The sequence below is a fragment of the Schistocerca nitens genome, chromosome 1 (genome assembly GCF_023898315.1).
Source record: "Schistocerca nitens isolate TAMUIC-IGC-003100 chromosome 1, iqSchNite1.1, whole genome shotgun sequence".
NCBI classification, from domain to species: domain Eukaryota; kingdom Metazoa; phylum Arthropoda; class Insecta; order Orthoptera; family Acrididae; genus Schistocerca; species Schistocerca nitens.
The window spans coordinates 443,526,101-443,548,387 of record NC_064614.1 but is presented as its reverse complement, the minus strand read 5'-3'; the positions used below and the strand labels follow the sequence as shown (position 1 = coordinate 443,548,387).

The window sequence follows — 22,287 nt, the reverse complement described above, 5'->3', positions numbered from 1 at the left end:
TAAAAGGAAGTTGCGCTTGATCTAGGTCCGCGTCACTTTCCATTTTTGACCAGACATAATGTCTGAGAAAAGAAAGAAATGATGATAATAATAATAATAATAATAATAATAATAATAATAATAATAATAAAATCAGATTTGAGTATGAGCGGAATACGGACATGTTTTCGCCACACTGCCCCCTTATTGTTGTTTTTAAGCACCTTATGTGTTCATATTGCAAAAGTAAATCTAGTTTTTAGTTGGTTTCAAACATAAGCTTTCTAATGAAAGTGGGTTAAAATTACCAAATTTTTTTCTAAAAATTGTCAAATTTGCTCTCAGTTTGTACACTATTTGAAAGTAGGAGAATGAAATCGTATATTCTAGGTGATTCAACAGCCAGTGGGGCACCATGATATGGTTGCCTAAATAATCACTGAATCTCAGCCGCATTTCAGACACAAATTCGGCCAAAAGTTGGAAACAATGAAAAAAGAGGCTCATCTGATCAAATAACATTCTTCCATTGTTCCATAGTCAGGGTTTTAGGTCTTGGTCACTTAAGTTTTCGTATTACAGGCTTGTGCATCGCTGATGAGTGGTTTTAGAATTCCAACTTGCCCTGAAATTCCCTGCCTATGGATCTCCCACCATATTGCTCTGGTGCTAACAGGGTTCATGAGTGTGAAATTCAGTTTGTAGGGCCATACACAGCTGTCGTCCTCTTTATTTTTCATCATAATCATATTGTGCCTCTTGAAATGACGCACATTTAGGCTACTTTTGTTAGTTACTTTTGTTACAGGAGCACCCACCATACAAGTACCACCAACAGTTTGCCCTCATTCAAATTCACTAACTCTTTCATAATGCACTCACACTTGCAATGTGTTTGGGACATTGCACAGGTTCTGATTTTAGACAAAGACTACAGCACAGTCTGCAGGCTTAGCTAGTATCTGCATTTGTTCAAGCATGCATTTTTCGCGGTGTTTCAATATTTGTGACCAACCTCTGCATATGTGATATATATAAATCATTTTAAGCAAAAAATTAGGAGAAGAAGATAAAATAGAGATCCGATAATAGCAGATGGAACAGGTTCAGCTTGCTCTGTTACAAATAGCATTGCCTACAAACATTTATAGGCAAACATGCTCTTTCACAGTCTTGCTATGCACTAGATTTGCACTCACATACTTTCACATTGTTACGGGAGGTGTAAAAATCTTAAACGCTCCTTTACTTTATGGCACAGTTCTAGCGTCGCAACACTAACGTTTGTGCCCATTTCCATGCCATAGTAATGGATGATTTATTCATTGCTGTCTTTTGTATACCTAAGACTCTTGACCAGCTGCTGATCTAGCTTGTCCCCATGCCATCGCATGAATCAGATTTGTCTGGAGCTGCTTCTACGCACCTCCAACCAGCTGTTCGAGGAAATGCATCAGTCACACTTTCATTTCTTGCCCTTGACCCATGGAATTTCTTATTGAATCTTTTAAGCATATTACCTCAGATGGCTGTATCAAAGTGGTTGTTATGCCGATGCTCTCTACGTCTGTTGTTGCTCCAAATGTGAAGCACCAGTTGTATCTCTTGTATTTCTGTTGTATTCTCAATTGGTCATTCCATCCCCTTGGCTACATTGTCACTTTTACGATCGGCCATATGCATATTTTGGTGCCACCCATGTACCCTCTTGTAATAAATCAACTTCATGGATCATCACCAAAAATTCCTCAGTAACTTTGTCATGTAGGGTGAACAAATTCTCAAGGTATTCGATTGGTATTTTGTTTCATTATATAAACAAATGTCTGTTGGTGACATTTCGTGGTCCCAGCACTTCGCTTTCTTAAGATATTCCCTGAAATACTGTCAAGCCGTACTATTGACTGTTGTACATTTCAGAGTCAAAAGTTCGCATAATCTTGATATCTTTCTGTGGCACCTGCTGCCCACAGGCACTGGACTCGCATTCGGGGCGATGATGGTTCAAACCTGCGTTCAGCCATCTGCATCTAGTTTTTCCGTGATTTCCCTAAGTTGCTTCAGGCAAATGCTGGGATGGTTCCTTTGAAAGGGCATGGCTGACGTCCTTCCCTAATTCGGGCTTGTGATCTCTCTCTAATGACCTCGTTGTTGACAGGAAGTTAAACACAAATCTCCTCCTCCTGCCCACAAGCGGTGTCACCTTGCAGCTGATGTGTAGCAAAAAGTTACTTATGTTGCTCATCACTTCAGCAAGAAGACCAAACACCAGGAAATGATTTGACAAAAACCAATGGGTAGACTTCCTTCCTTCCTTCCAAGCGGGAAGGTGTAAGTTGCTACCTTCTGCAACAGGGACCCGTCCAGCTAACTTCTCCCCCACTTCATTTGTAGTGCTGTACTGCTCTTGGGATGCCCACTCAGCTTTTAAATGCAGAGATCTGTGAGTTCAGTGCACAGATTTTCCATTACAGATCTTGGGATGGGATCATTACCTCCCTCAGTGCCTTGGCTTGTAATTTTGTCATGTTGACTTGCACTTGCACAGTGTGTAGTTCACTTAGTACCTGGCACTGAGCCTTAGATACATCCTCGACTAGAACCATGACTTAGTTAACCTTTGTTAGCTCCAGGTTTACCAACGTGGTATTTAACCTTTCATTAACAAAAGTTTCAGTTTCCTTGTATTGTTGGGAAAATGCCTTCATGGGGCTCTAGTTGTGGCCTTCCTGTTGACTTGTGCATTGTTTATCTAACCTACAGGGTTGCCCTTTGCGCCACTCATCAAACTTTTTCTCCAAAATATCCATGAATTTTTTTGTCCAGCTACTCGGTCGATTTTACTAACTCCTGTCAGAGTTTATACCCCAGCTTTTTAAATTATGTTATGACTACTCTTCAATTCACAGTTAAGTCCGCAGCAGACACAGCTTTTTGAGAAGTTGCTGTCTTGACAATAGTGACATTCTTCTTGGCTGCTCCTCAGCAAAGGTTTTTAGTTGCAACATCAGCACAGCAAATTGTTCTGCTGTGGCTATAAATACTAAAAATTCCATACTAGGCTAATATCTAAGTGTTTGCCCCCTGGATAAAAATTGTGGGTGTAGAATCAATACTAAATTAATGTATGTTGGCAAGTGTAGTGGATGTCAACAATGCGTACATCCGTCCTCAACCAATCTAAAGCTGTCGTCTCTGAAACAGTCTAGCAGCACTCAAACATACTGGTCTGCTAATATATCAGATCTGCCGCTGTGCATTCATATATACTGTAAGAAATTTAATTTGCACTTTTCAGATGCTCGTCCTACTCCAGAGATAAATTGAAAAAATAAAACTAAACTAAAAAAACAACTGCTGTCTGGTGAAAGTCTATACTACAACGGTTAGGTAATAGTAACTTGTGTGTGTTTGCTGACATTGCTCTCTGTCATACATTTGGTTTTAAACAATGGAAAATCCAGGATGGAATGTAACACTGTTATGAAAAGGATAGTTGCTACATACCATATAGTGGAAATGTCCCAGCCTCCTCCTTACTCTGATCACCCAGTTGCCTCTCCCATCATGCACTGCTGCTTGCAGTCTGGCTTTGTCTCCCAGAGACCTTGGTTATGTGTCTTTCTGTTGTGCCTATAGTGATTAATATTGAAAAATGTAGCGAAGGCAACTTTTTTGAACTTGTCTGTTTTTAGTGGCCTTTTCCCTTTATAAATATTTGTTTATCCTTATTGCTAGCAAATATTCTCCTACGAACGTCTGCTTCACTCTGTGATACAGAAAGAAGTACCACATTCAGATTTTTATTATAGGATGAACTTACCTCTCAGCTATAACTATGTAAAGCCTACTGAAATGAAAATTATGTATTCCTGCTACTGAGAGAGGAAGTGTATGAGTTAAAACACCACTTCCATAACACATAGGATTGTGGTTTATTCTGATATCTGAACTGTCACTAATAGTGATTGCTCATATTTTCTCTTAACATATTTAACTTCCTTGATAGTGTTCAGATTTTGGGTAATAGTTTTGTAAGGTTTGTGAGAGGCCGTTTTGAAACCTACAGTATCACAGCATTAGTGTGCTGCATATTCTGTAATGTGAAATTTGAAAGCGTCTTAACGGTTGTATGTTGCAGAAGTACAACATAATGACTTTATCGAGGGTTAAGAGGCTTAAGAGTGGCAGCAGATGCTTGCCTTGCAGCTGTCTGAGCATTACATTACCAGCTCCGGATAGCAGTGTCGCTGTGCCCTGCGGCACCCACCACAGCTCTTGCCTTCTCTTGATACTGCAAGCATTCAACTCTTTATTGTTGTATGTCATTCATGGTTCATCTATCCTTTTAGAAGTCAAAGCATTGTTAACTTATTTGCCCTTTTGTCGTTACAGCCAGAGCGTCATAGCCTATACTGAAATTAATTATTTCTGCCGTTATCATAATTTCATCCATGTAGGCTGGAATTAGTACACAGAGAGAGATTGCAGAGTGGTGAAGTCAATGAATAAGGTTCAAATATGTATCAAATCATTTATATAGTTCCCTATATCAGTGTGCCATGTCACCAAAAGCAGTTATTTCCCCCATCCATTTACGTGTCTATATCCATGTCTACATCCCTATTCTGAAGCCACTGTGAAATGCATGGCAGAAGGTACTTCCCATTGTACCAGTTGCTAAGTTTTCTTCCCAGTCCACTCGTGTACTGAGCACAGGAAGAAAGATAGCTTAAACACCTCTGTGCCACCATAATTGCTCCAATCTTCACTTTGTGATCCCAATGGGAGCAGTGCGTAATGTGTTGCAGTATATTCCTGGGTTCTTACTTAAGGCTGGTAATTGCAGCTTTCTAACTCAGATTTCACAGAATAGCTTGTCTCTATCTTCATGCTTTTGCCAGTGAAACAAACCAGTGACCATTTGCATTGCTCCCCTTTGTATACCTTCACTATACCATGTTAATTTTATTTTATACATGTTGCACACACTCGAGAAATATTGTGGGATGAGTTGCAAAAGTGTTTTGTAAGTAGTCTCCTTTGTAGACTGATTACATTGCACTAATATGTTACCAGTGAACTGAAATCTGCTACCAGTTTTACCTACTACTGAGCCTAAGTAAGGATTTCATTTCATATCCCTACAAATTGTTACTCCTGTGTATCTATGGTTTGACCAGTTTCCAGCAGTGCCTCATTGTTGTTGCAGTCACAGGATACTATAGTTGTTTGTTTTCTGAAGTGCATAAAGTTACATTTCTAACATTTAAAGCTTGTGCTAATCTTCATACCAGTTTGAAATCTTACCAAGATGTAATTGAACAGTTTTTATTAGATAATACTTGATTATACAGTACTTCATTGTACAGTACATAATTATAAATAACTGTACCATCTGGAAAAAGTTTGAGGTTATACTTAATATTGTCTGCAAGGTCATTAATGTACAACATGAACAGCACAGGTCCCAACACATGTACTGCAGGAAAGAACTTATTATTCCATCAAGGAATCATTATTGCTTGGGAGTTTTAATGACTATGAAAAGCAGCTATTGATACCTTCCCAGATTTGAAATTCGGTGAGGAATCAGTGATTTGCCTACATAATGAGCATATTCTTCAATGAACTGTGAATTCTCGCAAAGGATTTGTTGTAGCTCCCATTCAAAGCCAGATCATCATGTTCGAAAATGCTTGAGGCTGATGATGGTGATGGTGATCTGACAATGATGATAAGTTTGTCAGCATGAAAGTTGTTACAGAAAAAGTTACCATGCTTAACTTGTTTTGGTGCCTTACCATTAAAGTTTCAAAAGAAAAAAATTGTGGTAAGTGGACACATCACTTCATGGTTTAAATTTTTCTGAGCTGCCCAGTTGTAAAAGCTGTGAATTTTTCATTGATTTGCTTGGCATATTAAAGCTGTGCATTTCAAATCGTGCTAAGAAGACTGTAGGCTGTTTGTTCGGGGGGTGTGGAAAATACAGTTACTGAGTTCATCGTTTCAAAAAGAACTTTTAAATTCCTTAGAAGTTGTTGTTGTTGTGGTCTTCAGTCCTTAGACTGGTTTGATGCAGCTCTTCATGCTACCCCATCCTGTACAAGTTTCTTCATCTCCCAGTACCTACTGCAACCTACATCCTTCTGAATCTGCTTAGTGTATTCATCTCTTGGTCTCCCTCTACAATTTTTACCCTCCACGCTGCCCTCCAATGCTAAATTTGTGATCCCTTGATGCCTCAGAACATGTCCTACCAACCGGTCTCTTCTTCTCGTCAAGTTGTGCCACAAACTCCTCTTCTCCCCAATTCTATTCAATACCTCCTCATTAGTTATGTGATCTAGCCATCTAATCTTCAGCATTCTTCTGTAGCACCACATTTCGAAAGCTTCTATTCTCTTCTTGTCCAAACTATTTATCATCCATGTTTCACTTCCATACATGGCTACACTCCATGCAAATACTTTCAGAAATGACTTCCTGGCATTTAAATCTATACTCGATGTTAACAAATTTCTCTTCTTCAGAAACGCTTTCCTTGCCATTGCCAGTCTACATTTTATATCCTCTCTACTTCGACCATAATCAGTTATTTTGCTCCCCAAATAGCAAAACTCCTTTACTACTTTAAGTGTCTCATTTCCTAATCTAATTCCCTCAGAATCACCCGACTTAATTCGACTACATTCCATTATCATCGTTTTGTTTTTGTTCATGTTCATCTTATATCCTCCTTTCAAGACACTGTCCATTCCATTCAACTGCTCTTCAAAGTCCTTTGCTGTCTCTGACAGAATTACAATGTCATCGGCAAACCTCAAAGTTTTTATTTCTTCTCCATGGATTTTAATACCTACTCCGAATTTTTCTTTCGTTTCCTTTACTGCTTGCTCAATATACAGATTGAATAACATCGGGGACAGGCTACAACCCTGTCTCACTCCCTTCCCCACCACTGCTTCCCTTTCATGTCCCTCGACTCATATAACTGCCATCTGGTTTCTGTACAAATTGTAAATAGCCTTTCGCTCCCTGTATTTTACCCCTGCCACCTTTAGAATTTGAAAGAGATTATTCCAGTCAACATTGTCAAAAGCTTTCTCTAGTCAACATTGTCAAAAGCTTTCTCTAGTCAACATTGTCAAAAGCTTTCTCTAAGTTCACAAATGCTAGAAACGTAGGTTTGCCTTTCCTTAATCTTTCTTCTAAGATAAGTCGTAAGGTCAGTATTGCCTCACATGTTCCAATATTTCTATGGAATCCAAACTGATCTCCCCCGATGTCGGCTTCTACCAGTTTTTCCATTCGTCTGTAAAGAATTTGTGTTAGTATTTTGCAGCTGTGACTTATTAAACTGATAGTTACGTAATTTTCACATCTGTCAGCACCTGCTTTCTTTGGGATTGGAATTATTATATTCTTCTCGAAGTCTGAGGGTACTTCGCCTGTCTCATACATCTTGCTCACCAGACGGTAGAGTTTTGTCAGGACTGGCTCTCCCAAGGCCGTCAGTAGTTCTAATGGAATGTTGTCTACCCCCGGGGCCTTGTTTCGGCTCAGGTCTTTCAGTGCTCTGTCAAACTCTTCACGCAGTATCGTATCTCCCATTTCCTCTTCATCTACATTCTCTTCCATTTCTATAATATTGTCCTCAAGTACATCACCCTTGTATAGACCCTCTATATACTCCTTCCATCTTTCTGCTTTCCCTTCTTTGGTTAGAACTGGGTTTCCATCTGAGCTCTTGATATTCATACAATGGTTCTCTTTTCTTTAAAGGTCTCTGATTTTCCTATAGGCGGTCTCTATCTTACCACTAGTGATATATGCCTCTACATCCTTACATTTGTCCTCTAGCCATCCCTGCTTAGCCATTTTGCACTTCCTGTCGATCTCATTTTTGAGACGTTTGTATTCCTTTTTGCCTGCTTCATTTACTGCATTTTTATATTTTCTCCTTTCATCAATTAAATTCAGTATTTCTTCTGTTACCCAAGGATTTCTACTAGCCCTCGTCTTTTTATCTACTTGATCCTCTGCTGCCTTCACTACTTCATCCCTCAGAGCTACCCATTCTCCTTCTACTGTACTTCTTTCCCCCACTGCTGTCAGTTGTTCCCTTATGCTCTCCCTGAAACTCTGTACAACCTCTGGTTCTTTCAGTTTATCCAGGTCCCATCTCCTTAAATTCCCACCTTTTTGCAGTTTCTTCAATTTTAATCTGCAGTTCATAACCAATAGATTGTGGTCAGAGTCCACATCTGCCCCTGGAAATGTCTTACAATTTAAAACCTGGTTCCTAAATCTCTGTCTTACCATTATATAATCTATCTGATACCTTTTAGTATCTCCGGGATTCTTCCTTGTATACAACCTTCTTTTATGATTCTTGAACCAAGTGTTAGCTATGATTAAGTTATGCTCTGTGCAAAATTCTACCAGACGGCTTCCTCTTTCATTTCTTACCCCAATCCATATTCACCTACTATGATTCCTTCTCTCCCTTTTCGTACACTCGAATTCCAGTCACCCATGACTATTAAATTTTCGTCTCCCTTCACTATATGAATAATTTCTTTTATCTCATCATACATTTCATCAATTTCTTCATCATCTGCTGAGCTAGTTGGCATATAAACTTGTACTACTGTAGTAGGCGTGGGTTCCGTGTCTATCTTGGCCACAATGATGCGTTCACTATGCTGTTTGTAGTAGCTTACCCGCACGCCTATTTTTTTATTCATTATTAAACCTACTCCTGCATTACCTCTATCTGATTTTGTATTTATAACCCTGTTTTCACCTGACCAAAAGTCTTGTTCCTACTGCCACCGAACTTCACTAATTCCCACTATATCTAACTTTAACCTATCCATTTCCCGTTTTAAATTTTCTAACCTACCTGCTCGATTAAGGGATCTGACATTCCACGCTCCGATCCGTAGAATACCAGTTTTCTTTCTCCTGATAACAACTTCCTCTTGAGTAGTCCCCGCCCGGAGATCCGAATTGGGGACTATTTTACCTCCAGAATATTTTACCCAAGAGGACGCCATCATCATTTAACCATACAGTAAAGCTGCATGCCTTAGAAGTAAAAAAATGAAAATGGCATACTGGCATTGGCAGAAAATAAGAGGGGCAAATTTCATTCTGAAGAAACATAAAAGGGCCTTTTTCATTTATTTTTTTTTCCCCACTCTGACAATTTTTGTCAGCTTTGTGTAGCTGTGGTAATAAGACAATTCAGCTTTGTATCCTGCAGTTTCTAAGTTGGTAGCTACAGTTAGCAGTGAGTCAATGCAATAAGTTTCACAAGGACACCACTTTTAACTACTATGTAATTATTTGTCAAATGTGACAAAGAATTTTGAGAGTCAAGCACGACATTTTCTTGAATTAGTGCAACACATCAGGTATTGCAATCAAGAACTACAAATTTGTATAGTTACGTTTAGGAAGTTTGGTCTCTACGTACCAAATTTTAACAAAATCTGTGATGCTGAAGTGAAGGGGGAGGAGGGAGGTACATAGACCAGGTTTCCTGGAATGAGTGTAATGGTATACTAAGGACCTTGCTACTTGTACTACATGTAATTGAATATGAATGGGTTATAATATTCAAAGTGGCAGCTAATACACAAGTGTTGGCAGAATTAAGAGCTAAATTTTAAACTTGATAAAGCAAATTTTATGATGTTCTATTCGCGCTATGTCAGAATACTCTGGCTTTCAGCAGTTTTCTCTGCAGGTTTTTTCAGGAGAACACTATTACCAGTCTCTGGGATGACTTAGGTACACTCACTTTCTGGAAAGCTATAGATATTCTTTGTTCCTCGTCTATTGGAGAAGGACTCAGTACCAATACTAGTCCTAGCCAATGTGAATTTCTTTCTTTATGACGAAGTTGCAGGATGTTAACGTAATCCTTGGAAGATACTGTGAAAAACAAAAAGGGTACATACTGCGTAAATAATTTCCTTGCTTGTTGTTTGTGGATAGGTTGGGGCAACATTGCCTTGCTGTATAGGAGCAATGCATTGATTTTTTTGCTCATTTGTTGTTATTGAAATGAACTTACTCTATCCTGCTGCCCCCAGTTCTTCAAAGAATCGAACACTCATGTATAAAACAGCTCCAAACATCTGATTTCTGTACAAATAAGACAATGTGTTAAATACACACATAAAAAAAAGTTTTGCATCACCTCGGTTCAGAGAGTTCCGGGACCTGTACAGAAAATAGGAATAGATATCAATATAAATATAATTTTCTACCTTTTTATTGCTCATGAAAACCACACATTGCATGTTGTACCACCATACAGTGAGACCTTGAGAGGTGGTGGTCCAGATTGTTGTACACATCGGTATCTCTAATACCCAGTAGCACATCCTCTTGGATTGATGCTTGCCTGTATTTGTCATGGCATACTAGCCTAAAGTTCAAGACACGGTTGGTCCAGATTGTCCCACTCCTAAGACTGGTATTACACTGTCATATTTCTTTGTCATATTTCTTTGTCCAATATTTTTGTCAAAGATATTTGATTGTGTAATAGGGAACTTTCTCAAATGTCGTCCAATATTTGATCAAATCTAGGGCCTCGCTGTAGATTTGATCAAAGAAGTCACTTGTCTTCTATTCACTGCAACACGACATGTTACCAAATGGAGCACTAGCATCGCTGCATTCTGTCATCTGTAGTGTTTTTATAAACATTGCGGGTAAATACAATTGGTGTGTGCCAACAACTAAAAAATTAATAGAGATGTATGAAGCTGATGAGGTGCTTTACAATGTGAGGCACACTGAATACAAAAATAGATTACGAAGATTGGAGACCTGACCTGACCTAACCTAACCTAATCCAACCCTCTCCTGGAGCAAAGAATCTGAGTGTTACAGTGAGCCTGTCTTCTGCAGATGTAGCAGTTCTTAAGCGAATATTGTGCTTTGTGATATGAGGATACCCTTCATTGAGCACATACAGAAATGTGTGCTCATCCATTCTTAAGTAATTGAGTACCACTTGACGTCCTTCACTATAAGCTCATGTAACAAGTTTTGTTGAATGCTTTTATTGTGTCGTCGTAAAACCCACGGCTTCATCCAGCTGTGTTTCCTTTTTTTTCCCCGTGCTTCCCTTCCGCGTATGCACACAGTGCAATTGTGGTACGTGCAACTGCTGCGGTTAATAACAAGTTGTTGTTGTTAGCCATGAACTTTGACGAAAAATATGATGACAGTGTAATACCCTTCTAGTGCTACGTCAAAGATCTTTGTCAAATATATTTCACGGAATACTTGATCAAATCTTTGACAAAGAAATTTGATAGTGTAATACTGGCCTTAATGACAATTCGGTGTAGAACCTCCAGAGTGGTTGGTGGCTCACGTCGTCCATAAATAGCCCTTTTAAATCTATCCCAGGCATGTTCAATAGGGTTCATATGTGGAGAACATGCTGGCTACTCCAGCCGAGCGATGTCATTATCCTGAAGGAAGTCATTCACAGGGTGTGCACGATGGGGGTGCGAATTGTCACCCTGGAAGACGAATGCCTCGTCACTATGCTGCCGATATGGTTGCACTGTCGGTCGGAGGATGGCATTTACCTATCGTACAGCCATTGCGGCGCCTTCCATGACCACCAGCAGCGTACGTTGGCCCCAAATAATACCATCCCTAAACAGGAGGGAACCTCCACCTCGTTGGACAGTGCGTCTAAGCCATTCAGCCTGACCAGGTTGCCTCCAAACTGTACATTTATTTGCAAGATAAATTTGCTTGTTGTAGTTAAAGTACAGATGGCTGATAATGGAACTTCATTTAATAGTGCAAATTCTCTAAATCTGTTTACAGAAGGAAAGTAGAGCAGAATATCAACAATCACACATCAGTAGGTCAGTCATCCTCTGGAGCTGCCAGGAACCATAACCCAGTCAAGAAGAAGAGACCACAACTTAAAACTCCAAAGCAGAATAGTACTCCTCCAGTAAGTTTAATTGCTGTGGTTTAAACACTTTAATTGTTTAAAAGTTTACTTGTTGGTAGCGTTCGTAATTAGTTTCAGTCTAATGATTTTACGAGGGTCACTCCAAAAGAAATGCACACTATTTTTGTAAAAATACAGTTTTCATTCTGCATGTGTGAAAGTTTTACAGTGTGTAGATACATCCTTCCCGCTTATTTTCAAACTTAGTTCAACCTGTTCCCGTGAGTGGCGCCGTCACAGCACGTCTTCAAGATGGCTGCTACACTTGACGTTCGTCAGAAACAACGTGCTGTCGTAGAATTCCTGTGCTGTGAAAACGAGACACTGGGAAACCCACAAGAGGTTGAAAAAGGTGTATGGAGATGCTGCTGTCGATCGCAGTACAGTTAGTCGGTGGGCAAGCAGGTTACATGATGAAAGTGGGCACAGCAACATTGAGGATTGTCCTCGCAGCGGCAGGCCTCGTACTGCATACACTCCAGTGTGCAGAGAGTTAACAAATCGGTGACTGCTGACAGATGCATCACAGTGAACGAATTGTCACGCTACGTTGGGATAGGGGAAGGAAGCGTTTGCAGAATCCTGAAAGTGGTGGCATTAAAAAAGGTTTGTGCCAGGTGGGTTCCCAGGATGTTGGCAGTGGGTCATAAAGAAACAAGAAAAACGGTATGCAGCAAACTTTTGGAACAGTATGAGAATGGTGGAGAGGAATTTCTTGGAAGAATTGTGATAGGTGATGAAATATGGCTCCATCATTTTTCACCAGAGACGAAGAGGCAATCAGTGGAGTGGCATCATGCAAATTCACCCAAGGAAAAAAAAAAAAAATTCAAAACCACATCTTTTGCTGGAAAAGTTATGGCTACGGTGTTTTTCAATTCTGAAGGACTCTTGCTTGTGGACATCATGCCAAGTGGAGCCACCATAAATTCTGATCCGTATATGATGGCACTGAAGAAACTTCAAGCTCGACTGAGTAGTGTTTGACCACATTGGCAAAAGCAGGATGTTTTGCTGTTGCACGACAATGCATGGCCACATGTCAGTCAAAAAACCATGGAATCGATCACAAAACTCGGATGGACAACACTGAAACACCCGCCTTACGGTCATGACCTGGCTCCATGTGACTATCATCTCTTTGGGAAACTGAAAGACTCTCTTTGTGGAACAAGGTTTGAAGATGATGATTCCCTTGTGCACGCTGCCAAACAGTGGCTCCAACAGGTTGGTCCAGAATTTTATCGCGCAGGTATACAGGCGCTGGTTCGAAGATGGCGTAAGGCAGTTGAGAGGGATGGAAATTATGTGGAGAAATGAAAATATTGTTCCTAAAGGATGTATCTACGAATTGTAAAACTTTCAAACATTTAGATTAAAAGATGGATTTTAAAAAAAATAGTGAGCATTTCTTTTGGAATGACCCTCTTATATGTTGGTGATAGGTTTATTGTAGTGATTCATTTCTAGGTATTCGGAAATGTGCCAGTTACCATGCTCTCAGATGGGCATATGACTCCAGAAGAAGTTGAACGACACTTGGAATCTAGGCAGTCATATCTGGAGCTTGTACCAGAAAAGGCTCTCCCCACAGTACCTGCAGAGATGTTCAGTAATGATCCATCTTTAGACAGGTAATGCATTACAATTAATTATACATACATTGTTAATTGTCACCATGTTGATGATTCTTAAAGATAATTCTTGTTTTTCCAGTGAATCAAATGAAATATTTGAACTAGAAACATCTCCAAGCAATATGGGTGAAGACTGTCTGAGTGTTGACATGATAGCTGAGTGAACAATGTCAACAAGAAAAATGAGATTTCATAAGCATTAATTACTACTAATGTATGCTTAAGTAAGAACAGCAATATTCTGTGTAAATACAGCTCACATTCATGTGATTATTTTCTCATATCAGTTGTCTTTTTCTCTGTAAATAATTTGTTACTTTTTTTTTTAACACAAATGTGAACCAAGCTAGCAAGAAAATAGCCTGTGTGGAGAAAATCTGTGATAAGCTTGTTGAAAGAATATTTGTGTTGTCTTCTCATTTCTTTCCAGTATATTTAAGCTGTGAATGTCCAATCCATAGTTGCTGCATGAATGACGTATTACAGAACACTGTATCACTTTTGAGTGTAATTTAGTGCTGATTTTAGTAAGGTAATTTTTTATGTATATTTGCCGTACTCTGCAACATGATGCCTTAAAATAAATATAAATGATGCCATTTTTTATTGTATGAATATACCATTTTTTCCGTTAAGAAAATGACGATTTCTACAAAGTATTTTTTTTTAATTGCAGATGATTTTCAGCCAACATGAGTTAATTAATGAATGGGAGCTATCTATAAAGGACAGTTGCACAGGGCTGAAAAAAAATTCCTCTTGATATAATAGTACGTATTCATGGATTTCCATGTTGAGTTTGATTTTCTACTCATATTTGTCAAAGAAATCCAAAAATGGTAATTACATCATGCCACATTCCCAAGCAAAAAACAGCTTGTCTTCATACCAAATGTAGGTTTAAACATCATGGGCCTCCATTTGAGAAGATCAGAATTCACATTCCCCTCTGGTAATGCACACATGCCTGTGTGGTTCTTTTGCATAGGAAATTGCACATTCTCTTTCTCAGCCTTGTGTACTGAATTTGCTTGGTGCCTTCCTAGAAGATAGTCTCCATTCCTTCCAAATTAACCGTGTAAGCATTGACTAGCTGTGGCTTCGATTCAAAATAGTAGTACTGACTGCAGTTGAGACATTTTTAGCAAATAAATTAGTAAGAGACAGAACTGATCTCCCAAAACAGGTCAGAACACTGTTGTAAAAGCAACAAAAAAAAAGCATGCCAAATTAAAAAAAGATCTCCAACTCTTAACAATCAGGGAAGTTCTACAGAAGTTTGAAATTTAGTACAGATGTCAATGTGAGATGCTGTCAATAGTTTCCTCAAAAAAACTCCATCTCAAAACCTGGCAGAGAATCTAGAGAGATTCTGGTTGTACCGCAAGAGACAATCAATACCTTCACTTTGCTATAGTGATAGTAATGTTACCCATGACAGTTACACTGAAACAGAGTTAATAAATGGGATGTTTTGAAATTTACAAAAAAAAATGCTGTAAATATACCAGAATTTGAATCAAGAACTGCTGCCAATGTGAGTAACTGAAAAGTAGATATCCTCGGTGTAGCAAAGCAACTAAAATCACGTAGTAAAGACAACTCTTCTAGTACAGATTGTACACCGATTCGATTCTTCTCGGAAAATGCTAATGTAATAGAATATAATAGCTTCATATGTAGCAGTCATATTCAACTTCTCGTTCGACAAAAGATCCACATGTAAAGACTGAACAGCTTCATTGGTCGCACCAATACCCAAGAAATAAAATAAGAGTAATTGACTCATTTACAGATCCATATCCCTAATGTCAATTTGCAGTAGGATTTCGGGACATATACTGTATTCGAACAATATGAATTATCTCAAGGAAAATGATTAGTTGACACACAGTCAGCTCACATTCGCAAATTACCATTCTTCTGCAACACAGCTAGCTCTTTATTCTCGTTAAGTAATGAGTGCTAGCATCAAGAGATCTCTAACTTGGTTGGTTGTTTTAGGGGAAGAGACCAAACAGCGAGGTCATCGGTCTCATCGGATTAGGGAGGGACGGGGAAGGAAGTCGGCCGAGCCCTTTCAAAGGAACCATCCCGGCATTTGCCAAAAGCGATTTAGGAAAATCACGGAAAACCTAAATCAGGATGCCCGGACGCGGGATTGAACCGTCGTCCTCCCGAATGCGAGTCCAGTGTGCTAACCACTGCGCCACCTCGCTTGGTGATCTCTAACTGGTTCTCTATTTCTGCATTCCCAGAAGACTTTTGATACCATTCCTCACAAGCAATATCTAATCAAATTGTGTGCCTATGGAGTTTCTTCTCAGTTGTGCGACTGCATTTGTGATTTCCTGTCAGGAGGTTCATAGTTTGCAGTAGCCGATAGAAAGTTTCAGAGTAAAATGGAAGTGATACCTGGCTTTCTGTCAGGAAATGTTACAGAGGCATTCCCTAAGGAAACGTTACAGGTCATCTACTATTCCTGATGCATGTAGATGAAACAATGGAAAATCCAGGATTTAATAATGACAGTATTATGAAAAGGACAGATTGTTGCTCACCATATAGTGGAGATGTTGAGTTGCAGGCAGGGACAACAGAAAGATTGCTAAGCAAGTAAGCTTTTGGCCAAAAGCCTGTCTTCTGAATTACACACACACACACACACACACACACACACACACACACACACACACAGGCGTGCGCACATTCATACATTTATGCACAAATACATGACCACTGTTTCTGGCTGCCGAAGCCAGAGTGCGAGTGACAGTGTGTGGTGTTAGAAGCAGTATGGGTGGTGCAGTAATGGAGAGGCTGGTGTGGTGAGGGGGAAGCATAGCAGGGTTGGGTTGGAGGACAGTCAAATGTTGCTTGTGGGAGCATATGGGAGCGAGGTGGAGAGAGGGTAGGGCAACTAGGTGCAGTCAGGAGTTTAGACAGAGGGCGAGTAGGGGGGTGGGGGAGCAGAATGGGAGAGGACTGAAAAGACCCTGGGTCCACTGGTGGATGTCCCACTCCTGCCTTGAACTGCCACTACCTAACACATCTACAGCAGCCACTAAATTTCCCCCACCTCCCCTCATAGCAGACAAACCCTGCCTTGCAGACTTGCTATATTTACCCCAACCTCAAAAACTCCCTCCCACAACCGAACATAAGGCAGAACCTAAACAGACGCCAAACAAAGTCGTGAACCTTTCCTCCAAAAGCATTAGTCCTACAGAACTACCTGCCCTTTTCAAAGGCCTTTCCTTTTGTCCTACTTCCAAATTCAACCATGCTGGACTTGTTCAAAAGCTTCCCTCCTTATCCTGTTACCTACAATGGAAATGTTTTTTGCCATCGACCCGACATCAAACTCGACCAAAGACCAATGTTCAACCCTTCGTAAACCAGTTCATTCCTCCATCCAACTGTGATTGAATCCCACTGCCCTCAAATCACACCCATGTTAACTTTCCAAAATTTCTTAACCTCGACCTTGCCTCACAATCATTTCTCAAATCTCTGAATATCCACACTAACCTTAAATCTGCAGAAAATGCACAGTACTCCATCTAAAAACTGATCCTGACCTTATAATTCGACCTGCTGACAAGGGTGCCACTTATGTCGTTTCGAACTGCAAGAATTACCTCGTGGAGAACTCTGGCAGCTGTCAGATTTGTCCACGTACAAACCCTTCCACAGTGACCCCATTCCAGAAATCCAACAGAATCTTCAGTCTCTTATCAGGTCCTTAAAGCTACCACAAAACCTTTTCCTAGAGTCTCTCTTTCTCCTCACCAGTGCTAATTTCTACACTCCTGCGTTCTACATGCTTTCTAAAGTCCATAAACTCAACCACCCAGGACGCCACATTGTGGCCAGTTACTGTGCTCCCACTGAGAGAATATCTGCTGTCGTAGACCAACACCTTCAGCCTATTACCCGTAACTTACCCTCCTATATAAAAGACACCAGCTTCTACCTTTACACTAACGTTCCTAACACCCATGGCCTTGCTCTTATTGAACACTGCCTTTCTCATTGCCCAATGGATCCCAAACCTGCAACCTCCTGTCTTGTAACCATGACACACTATATTCTCGCTCACAATTACTTCTCCTTTGAATGCATCACCTACAGACAAATCTGGGGTACAACAATGGGCACCTGCATGGCACCATTTTATACCAACTTATTCATGGCCCATCTAGAGGAATCTTTCATAACCAACTGGAATCCCAGACCCCTCACCTGGTTCAGATTCACTCGTAACATCTTGGTGGTTAGGATCAAGGGTGAGGACACTCTCTCTGCATTCCTTCAGCACCTCAACAGCTTCTCCCCAATATGCTTTAAACGGTTCTCCTCAACCCAACAAGCCACCTTCCTCAATGGTGACCTTCACCTCAAAGATTGCTACATTCGTACTTCCATCCATATCAAACCTACTAACCATCAGCAATATCTTCACTTCGACTGCTGCACCCATTCCATACCAGTAAGTCCCTTCCATTCATCCTACTCGCCTACAACTGTCGCACTATAGTGACAAGCGATTCCTCTTGAAATATGCAAAAGGGTCTCACTGAGGCCTTCACAGATTGCAATTACCCTCCCAACCTTTTACAAAGAGAGATCTCCCATGCCTTATGTCTCCAGACACCCAACTCCTTCCAAAGTTCCACCATCTGGCCACATTGCAGCTTTGCTCTTGTGATTCAGTACCACCCAAACTACCTCTCATCATGCCCTGAAATGAGGAATGGCCTACCCACTATTTTTCCCACCCCTCTCACCATGGTGTTCCGCTGCCCATGGAACGTACACAATATCCTTGTCCATTCCTACTCGACCCTGCTGTCAACCCCTTGTCTAAGGGCTCATAGACCTGGATACTAGACCTGTCCCATACAAGCTCCCACCATGACCTACTCAAATCTGGTTACAAGATTACTTATCCCAACAAAGGCAGGGCTCCCTGTGAAATGAGTCGTGATCCACATGCTAAGTTGCAACCACTGTGCTACATTCTACATGGGCATTACAACCAACAAGCTGTCTGTCCACATGAATCACCACTGACAAACTATAGCCAAGAAACAGCTGGATCACTCAGTTGTTGAACACACTGCCCAACACAGTGTTCTTCATTTTAATTATTGCTTCACAGCCTGTGCCATCTGGATCGTTCCTACCAACACCAGCTTTTCTGATTTGCACAGGTGAGAACTCTCCCTGCAATATATCCTATATTCCTGTAACCCTCCTGGCCTCAAATCTTTGTTAGCCACTGCCCTTCACAACCTGTCCCTTTCCCGGTTCTCACTCCAGCACTACACAGCCTTCTATTCTACCAGTGCATGCATGCACGGTATTTTTACTTCTTTTCTGCTGCTCCCACCCCCACACCCTCCGTATAAATTCCTGACTGCACTTAGCTACCCTACCCTCTCCCCAGCTCATTCCCGTATGCTCACACAAGCAGCACTTGACCTGTCCCCCGCCCCTAAACTGCTATACCTCCCACTCCTTGCCCCAGCCTCCTCCTTATCTTCACCACCCTGATAGTTTTACCGTGATGTGCTTTTGCTTACAGTAGGCATCGACAGCCAGATACATTGGTTGCCTGTCTGCGGCTCAACATTTCCACTGTGTGGTGAGTAGCAGTCCATCCTTTTTATAATATTATAATTTATGTAGATGATTTACCAGACAATCTGAGCAGCCCTCTTATTTTCCCTGCGGATTGTAGTGTCACTTACCATCTAGTAAAGTTATCAAAAGGTTAGAACGAGTTTCTAAATGATTCAGACATCTGTACGGTGCGAAAAGTGGCAGTTGATCCTAAATAACGAAATGTGGGAGGTCGTCCATATGAGTATTAAAAGAAATCCGTTAAATTTTGATTGCATGTTAAATCATGTACATCTGAAGGCTGTCAATTCAGCTAAAAACCTATGGATACTGCTTATGAACAACTGAAATTGGAATGATGACACAGGGAGGGTGAACAAGAAAACTGGGTTATATTGGCAGAATGGATGTTAAAGGTAGACTGAAAAGACTACGCTATGTGATCAAAAGTATCTGGACACCTACCTGAAAATGATTTAAAAGTTCGTGGCGCCCTCCATCAGTAATGCTGGAATTCAATATGGTGTTTGCCCACCCTTAGCCTTGATGACAGCTTCCACTCTGACAGGCATACGTTCAATCAGGTGCTGTAAAGTTTCTTGGGGAGTGGCAGCCCATCCTTCATGGAGTGCTGCTCTGAGGAGAGGTATCGATATCAGTCGGTGAGGCCTGGCATGAAGTCAGCGTTCCAAAACATCCCAAAGGTGTTCTGTAGGATTCAGGTCAGGACTCTGTGCAGGCCAGTCCATTACAGGGATGTTATTGGTGTGTAACCACTCCTCCTCAGGCTGTGTATTATGAACAGGTGCTCAATTGTGTTGAAAGATTCAATTGCCGTACCCCAATTGCTCTTCGACAGTGGGAAGCAAGCAGGTGGTTAAAACGTCAATGTAGGCCTGTGCTGTGATAGTGCCATGCAAAACAACAAGGGGTGCAAGCCCCCTCCATGAAAAACATGACCGCTCCATAACACCACCGCCTCCGAATCGTACTGTTGGCACTAGACACGCTGGCAGATATTGTTCACTGGTAATTCGCCATACCCACACCCTTCCATTGGATCGCCACATTGTGTACTATGCTTCGTCATGCCACACATTTTTCCACTGTTCAGTCGTCCAGTTTTTACACTCCTTACACCAAGCAAGGTGTCGTTTGGCATTTACCAGCATGATGTGTGGCTTATGAGCAGCCACTTGACCATGACATCCAAGTTTTCTCACCTCCTGTGTAACTGTCACAGTACTTGCAGTGTATCCTTTTGCAGTTTGGAATTCCTGTGTGATAGTCTGGATAGATGTCTGCCTATTACACATTACGACCCTCTTCAAATGTCATCGATCTCAGTCAGTCAACAGACGAGGTCGGCCTGTACGCTTTTGTGATGTATGTGGCACTTCATGTTTCAACTTCTCTGTTACATCAGAAACAGTGGACCTAGGGATGTTCAGTAGTGTGGGAATCTCACGTACAGACGTGTGACACAAGTGACACCCAATCACCTGACCATGTTCTAAGTCTGTGGGTTCCGCGGAGCACCCTGTTCAGCTCTCTCAGGATGTCTAATGACTACTGAGGTCACTGATGTGGAGTACCTGGCAGTAGGTGGCAGCACAATGCACCTAGTATTAAAAACGTATGTTTTTGGAGGTGTCTGGATGCTTATGGTCATACAGTGTACCTGCTAGGATATTGCTATGTGGTATGGGATCCTTACCAGATAAGATTGACGGAGGACACTGATAAAGTTCTAGGAAGAGCAACTTGTTTGTATTATTGTGAATTGGGGGAGACTAATGGATAAAATACACTAATTGGTGTGGCAATGATTAAAATAGAGGCATTTTTGGATGTGGCAAAATCTTTTCACAAATTCCTTCCCCAGTGAAGAAATATTTTATTTATGTTCACCCGTATAGGGTGAAATGGCCTTCTAAAGAGAAATCTGAGCTCGCACAGAGAGATTTAAGTGTTTATTTTTCTCACACATCTTTTTAGAGTAGGACTGTAGAGAAATGGTGTGGAAGTGGTTTGATGAACTTTCTCCCAGTCACTTACAGCAATTATGAATTGCAGAATAGCCATGTCCACGCATATGTGAACTTAAGCTCAGATGAACCCATTGCCAGTGGGACAGTAAATCCTAATGTTCTTGCCTTATTTGACTCCTTTATTTGGTGTGTCTGTATTGAAGATAGTATTCCCGTCTTTCTCTGACTTGTGAACTGACTTACCCCTTACCCATCCAATTATATGGAGCATTTGCAATTTAATGTTGAGTCACATTCTTATTTACTCCAATATTGCGGAAGCCTTCAACAAAATCTGCAAAAGACTGTTCAAGAATTGTGTCGTGTATGAGATAAGTCATTTCTCATTAACCACATGGAAACTGATTTGCGGGAGAGGTAATTGAAGAGAGCACAGGTAAGCATTAACTTTTCCCTCTTTTGATACCTTCAGGGTAATATGTATTTGGTGCGTTTGTTGGCGTTTCAGAAGAGAGTCACTTAGGTGTAAAATTTTCGGAATGAAACGGTGTTGTAAGTCCACTTAGGAATATCAAAAATATTATGAAAAGGATAGATTGCTACTCACCGTAAAGATGACACGTTGACTGAGGGGCTGGAGATAGCAGTCATGTATCCTTGAAATGTGCTTGTTTGTGTGTGTTTGTTTGTGTGTGTGTGTGTGTGTGTGTGTGTGTGTGTGTGTGTGTGTGTGTGTTAGTCTGTTATTTTCATAAAGTGTAATGGAGGTTAACTTCTGGGAGTGAATGGAAATTTTGTGTGTAAATACTTGTTACATTGTCCTTGGATGGTAATTATGTACTCATATTGGGTCCATTGTTACAGACCATCCTCCTTGGAGCTTGTTCACAAAAATCTTCATTTGTAAAAGTAAATGTTTGAGAACAGAGATAATTGATTGACATTAAGTAAATACTTCTATAGTAGGGCTATCAGGAGTACTTGCGTTGTCACAAATACAAAGAGATAATTACCTATGTAACATTTTTAGGTCATTCTATTACCAGAA

The 22,287-nt window shown here is 40.7% G+C and overlaps 1 protein-coding gene across 1 annotated transcript in view; it reads left to right on the top strand.

Annotated features, from left to right (window-relative positions):
• LOC126235948 (uncharacterized) overlaps positions 1–14,222 on the top strand; it is a 30,836-nt gene extending 16,614 nt beyond the window's left edge. The window contains exons 4-6 of the mRNA XM_049944922.1: positions 11,851–11,983; positions 13,454–13,617; positions 13,700–14,222. Coding sequence (XP_049800879.1) covers positions 11,851–11,983; positions 13,454–13,617; positions 13,700–13,784 — 382 coding nt within the window. The 3' untranslated portion in view covers positions 13,785–14,222. The remainder of the gene's footprint in view (positions 1–11,850; positions 11,984–13,453; positions 13,618–13,699) is intronic.
• The last annotated feature ends 8,065 nt before the right edge of the window (positions 14,223–22,287 follow it).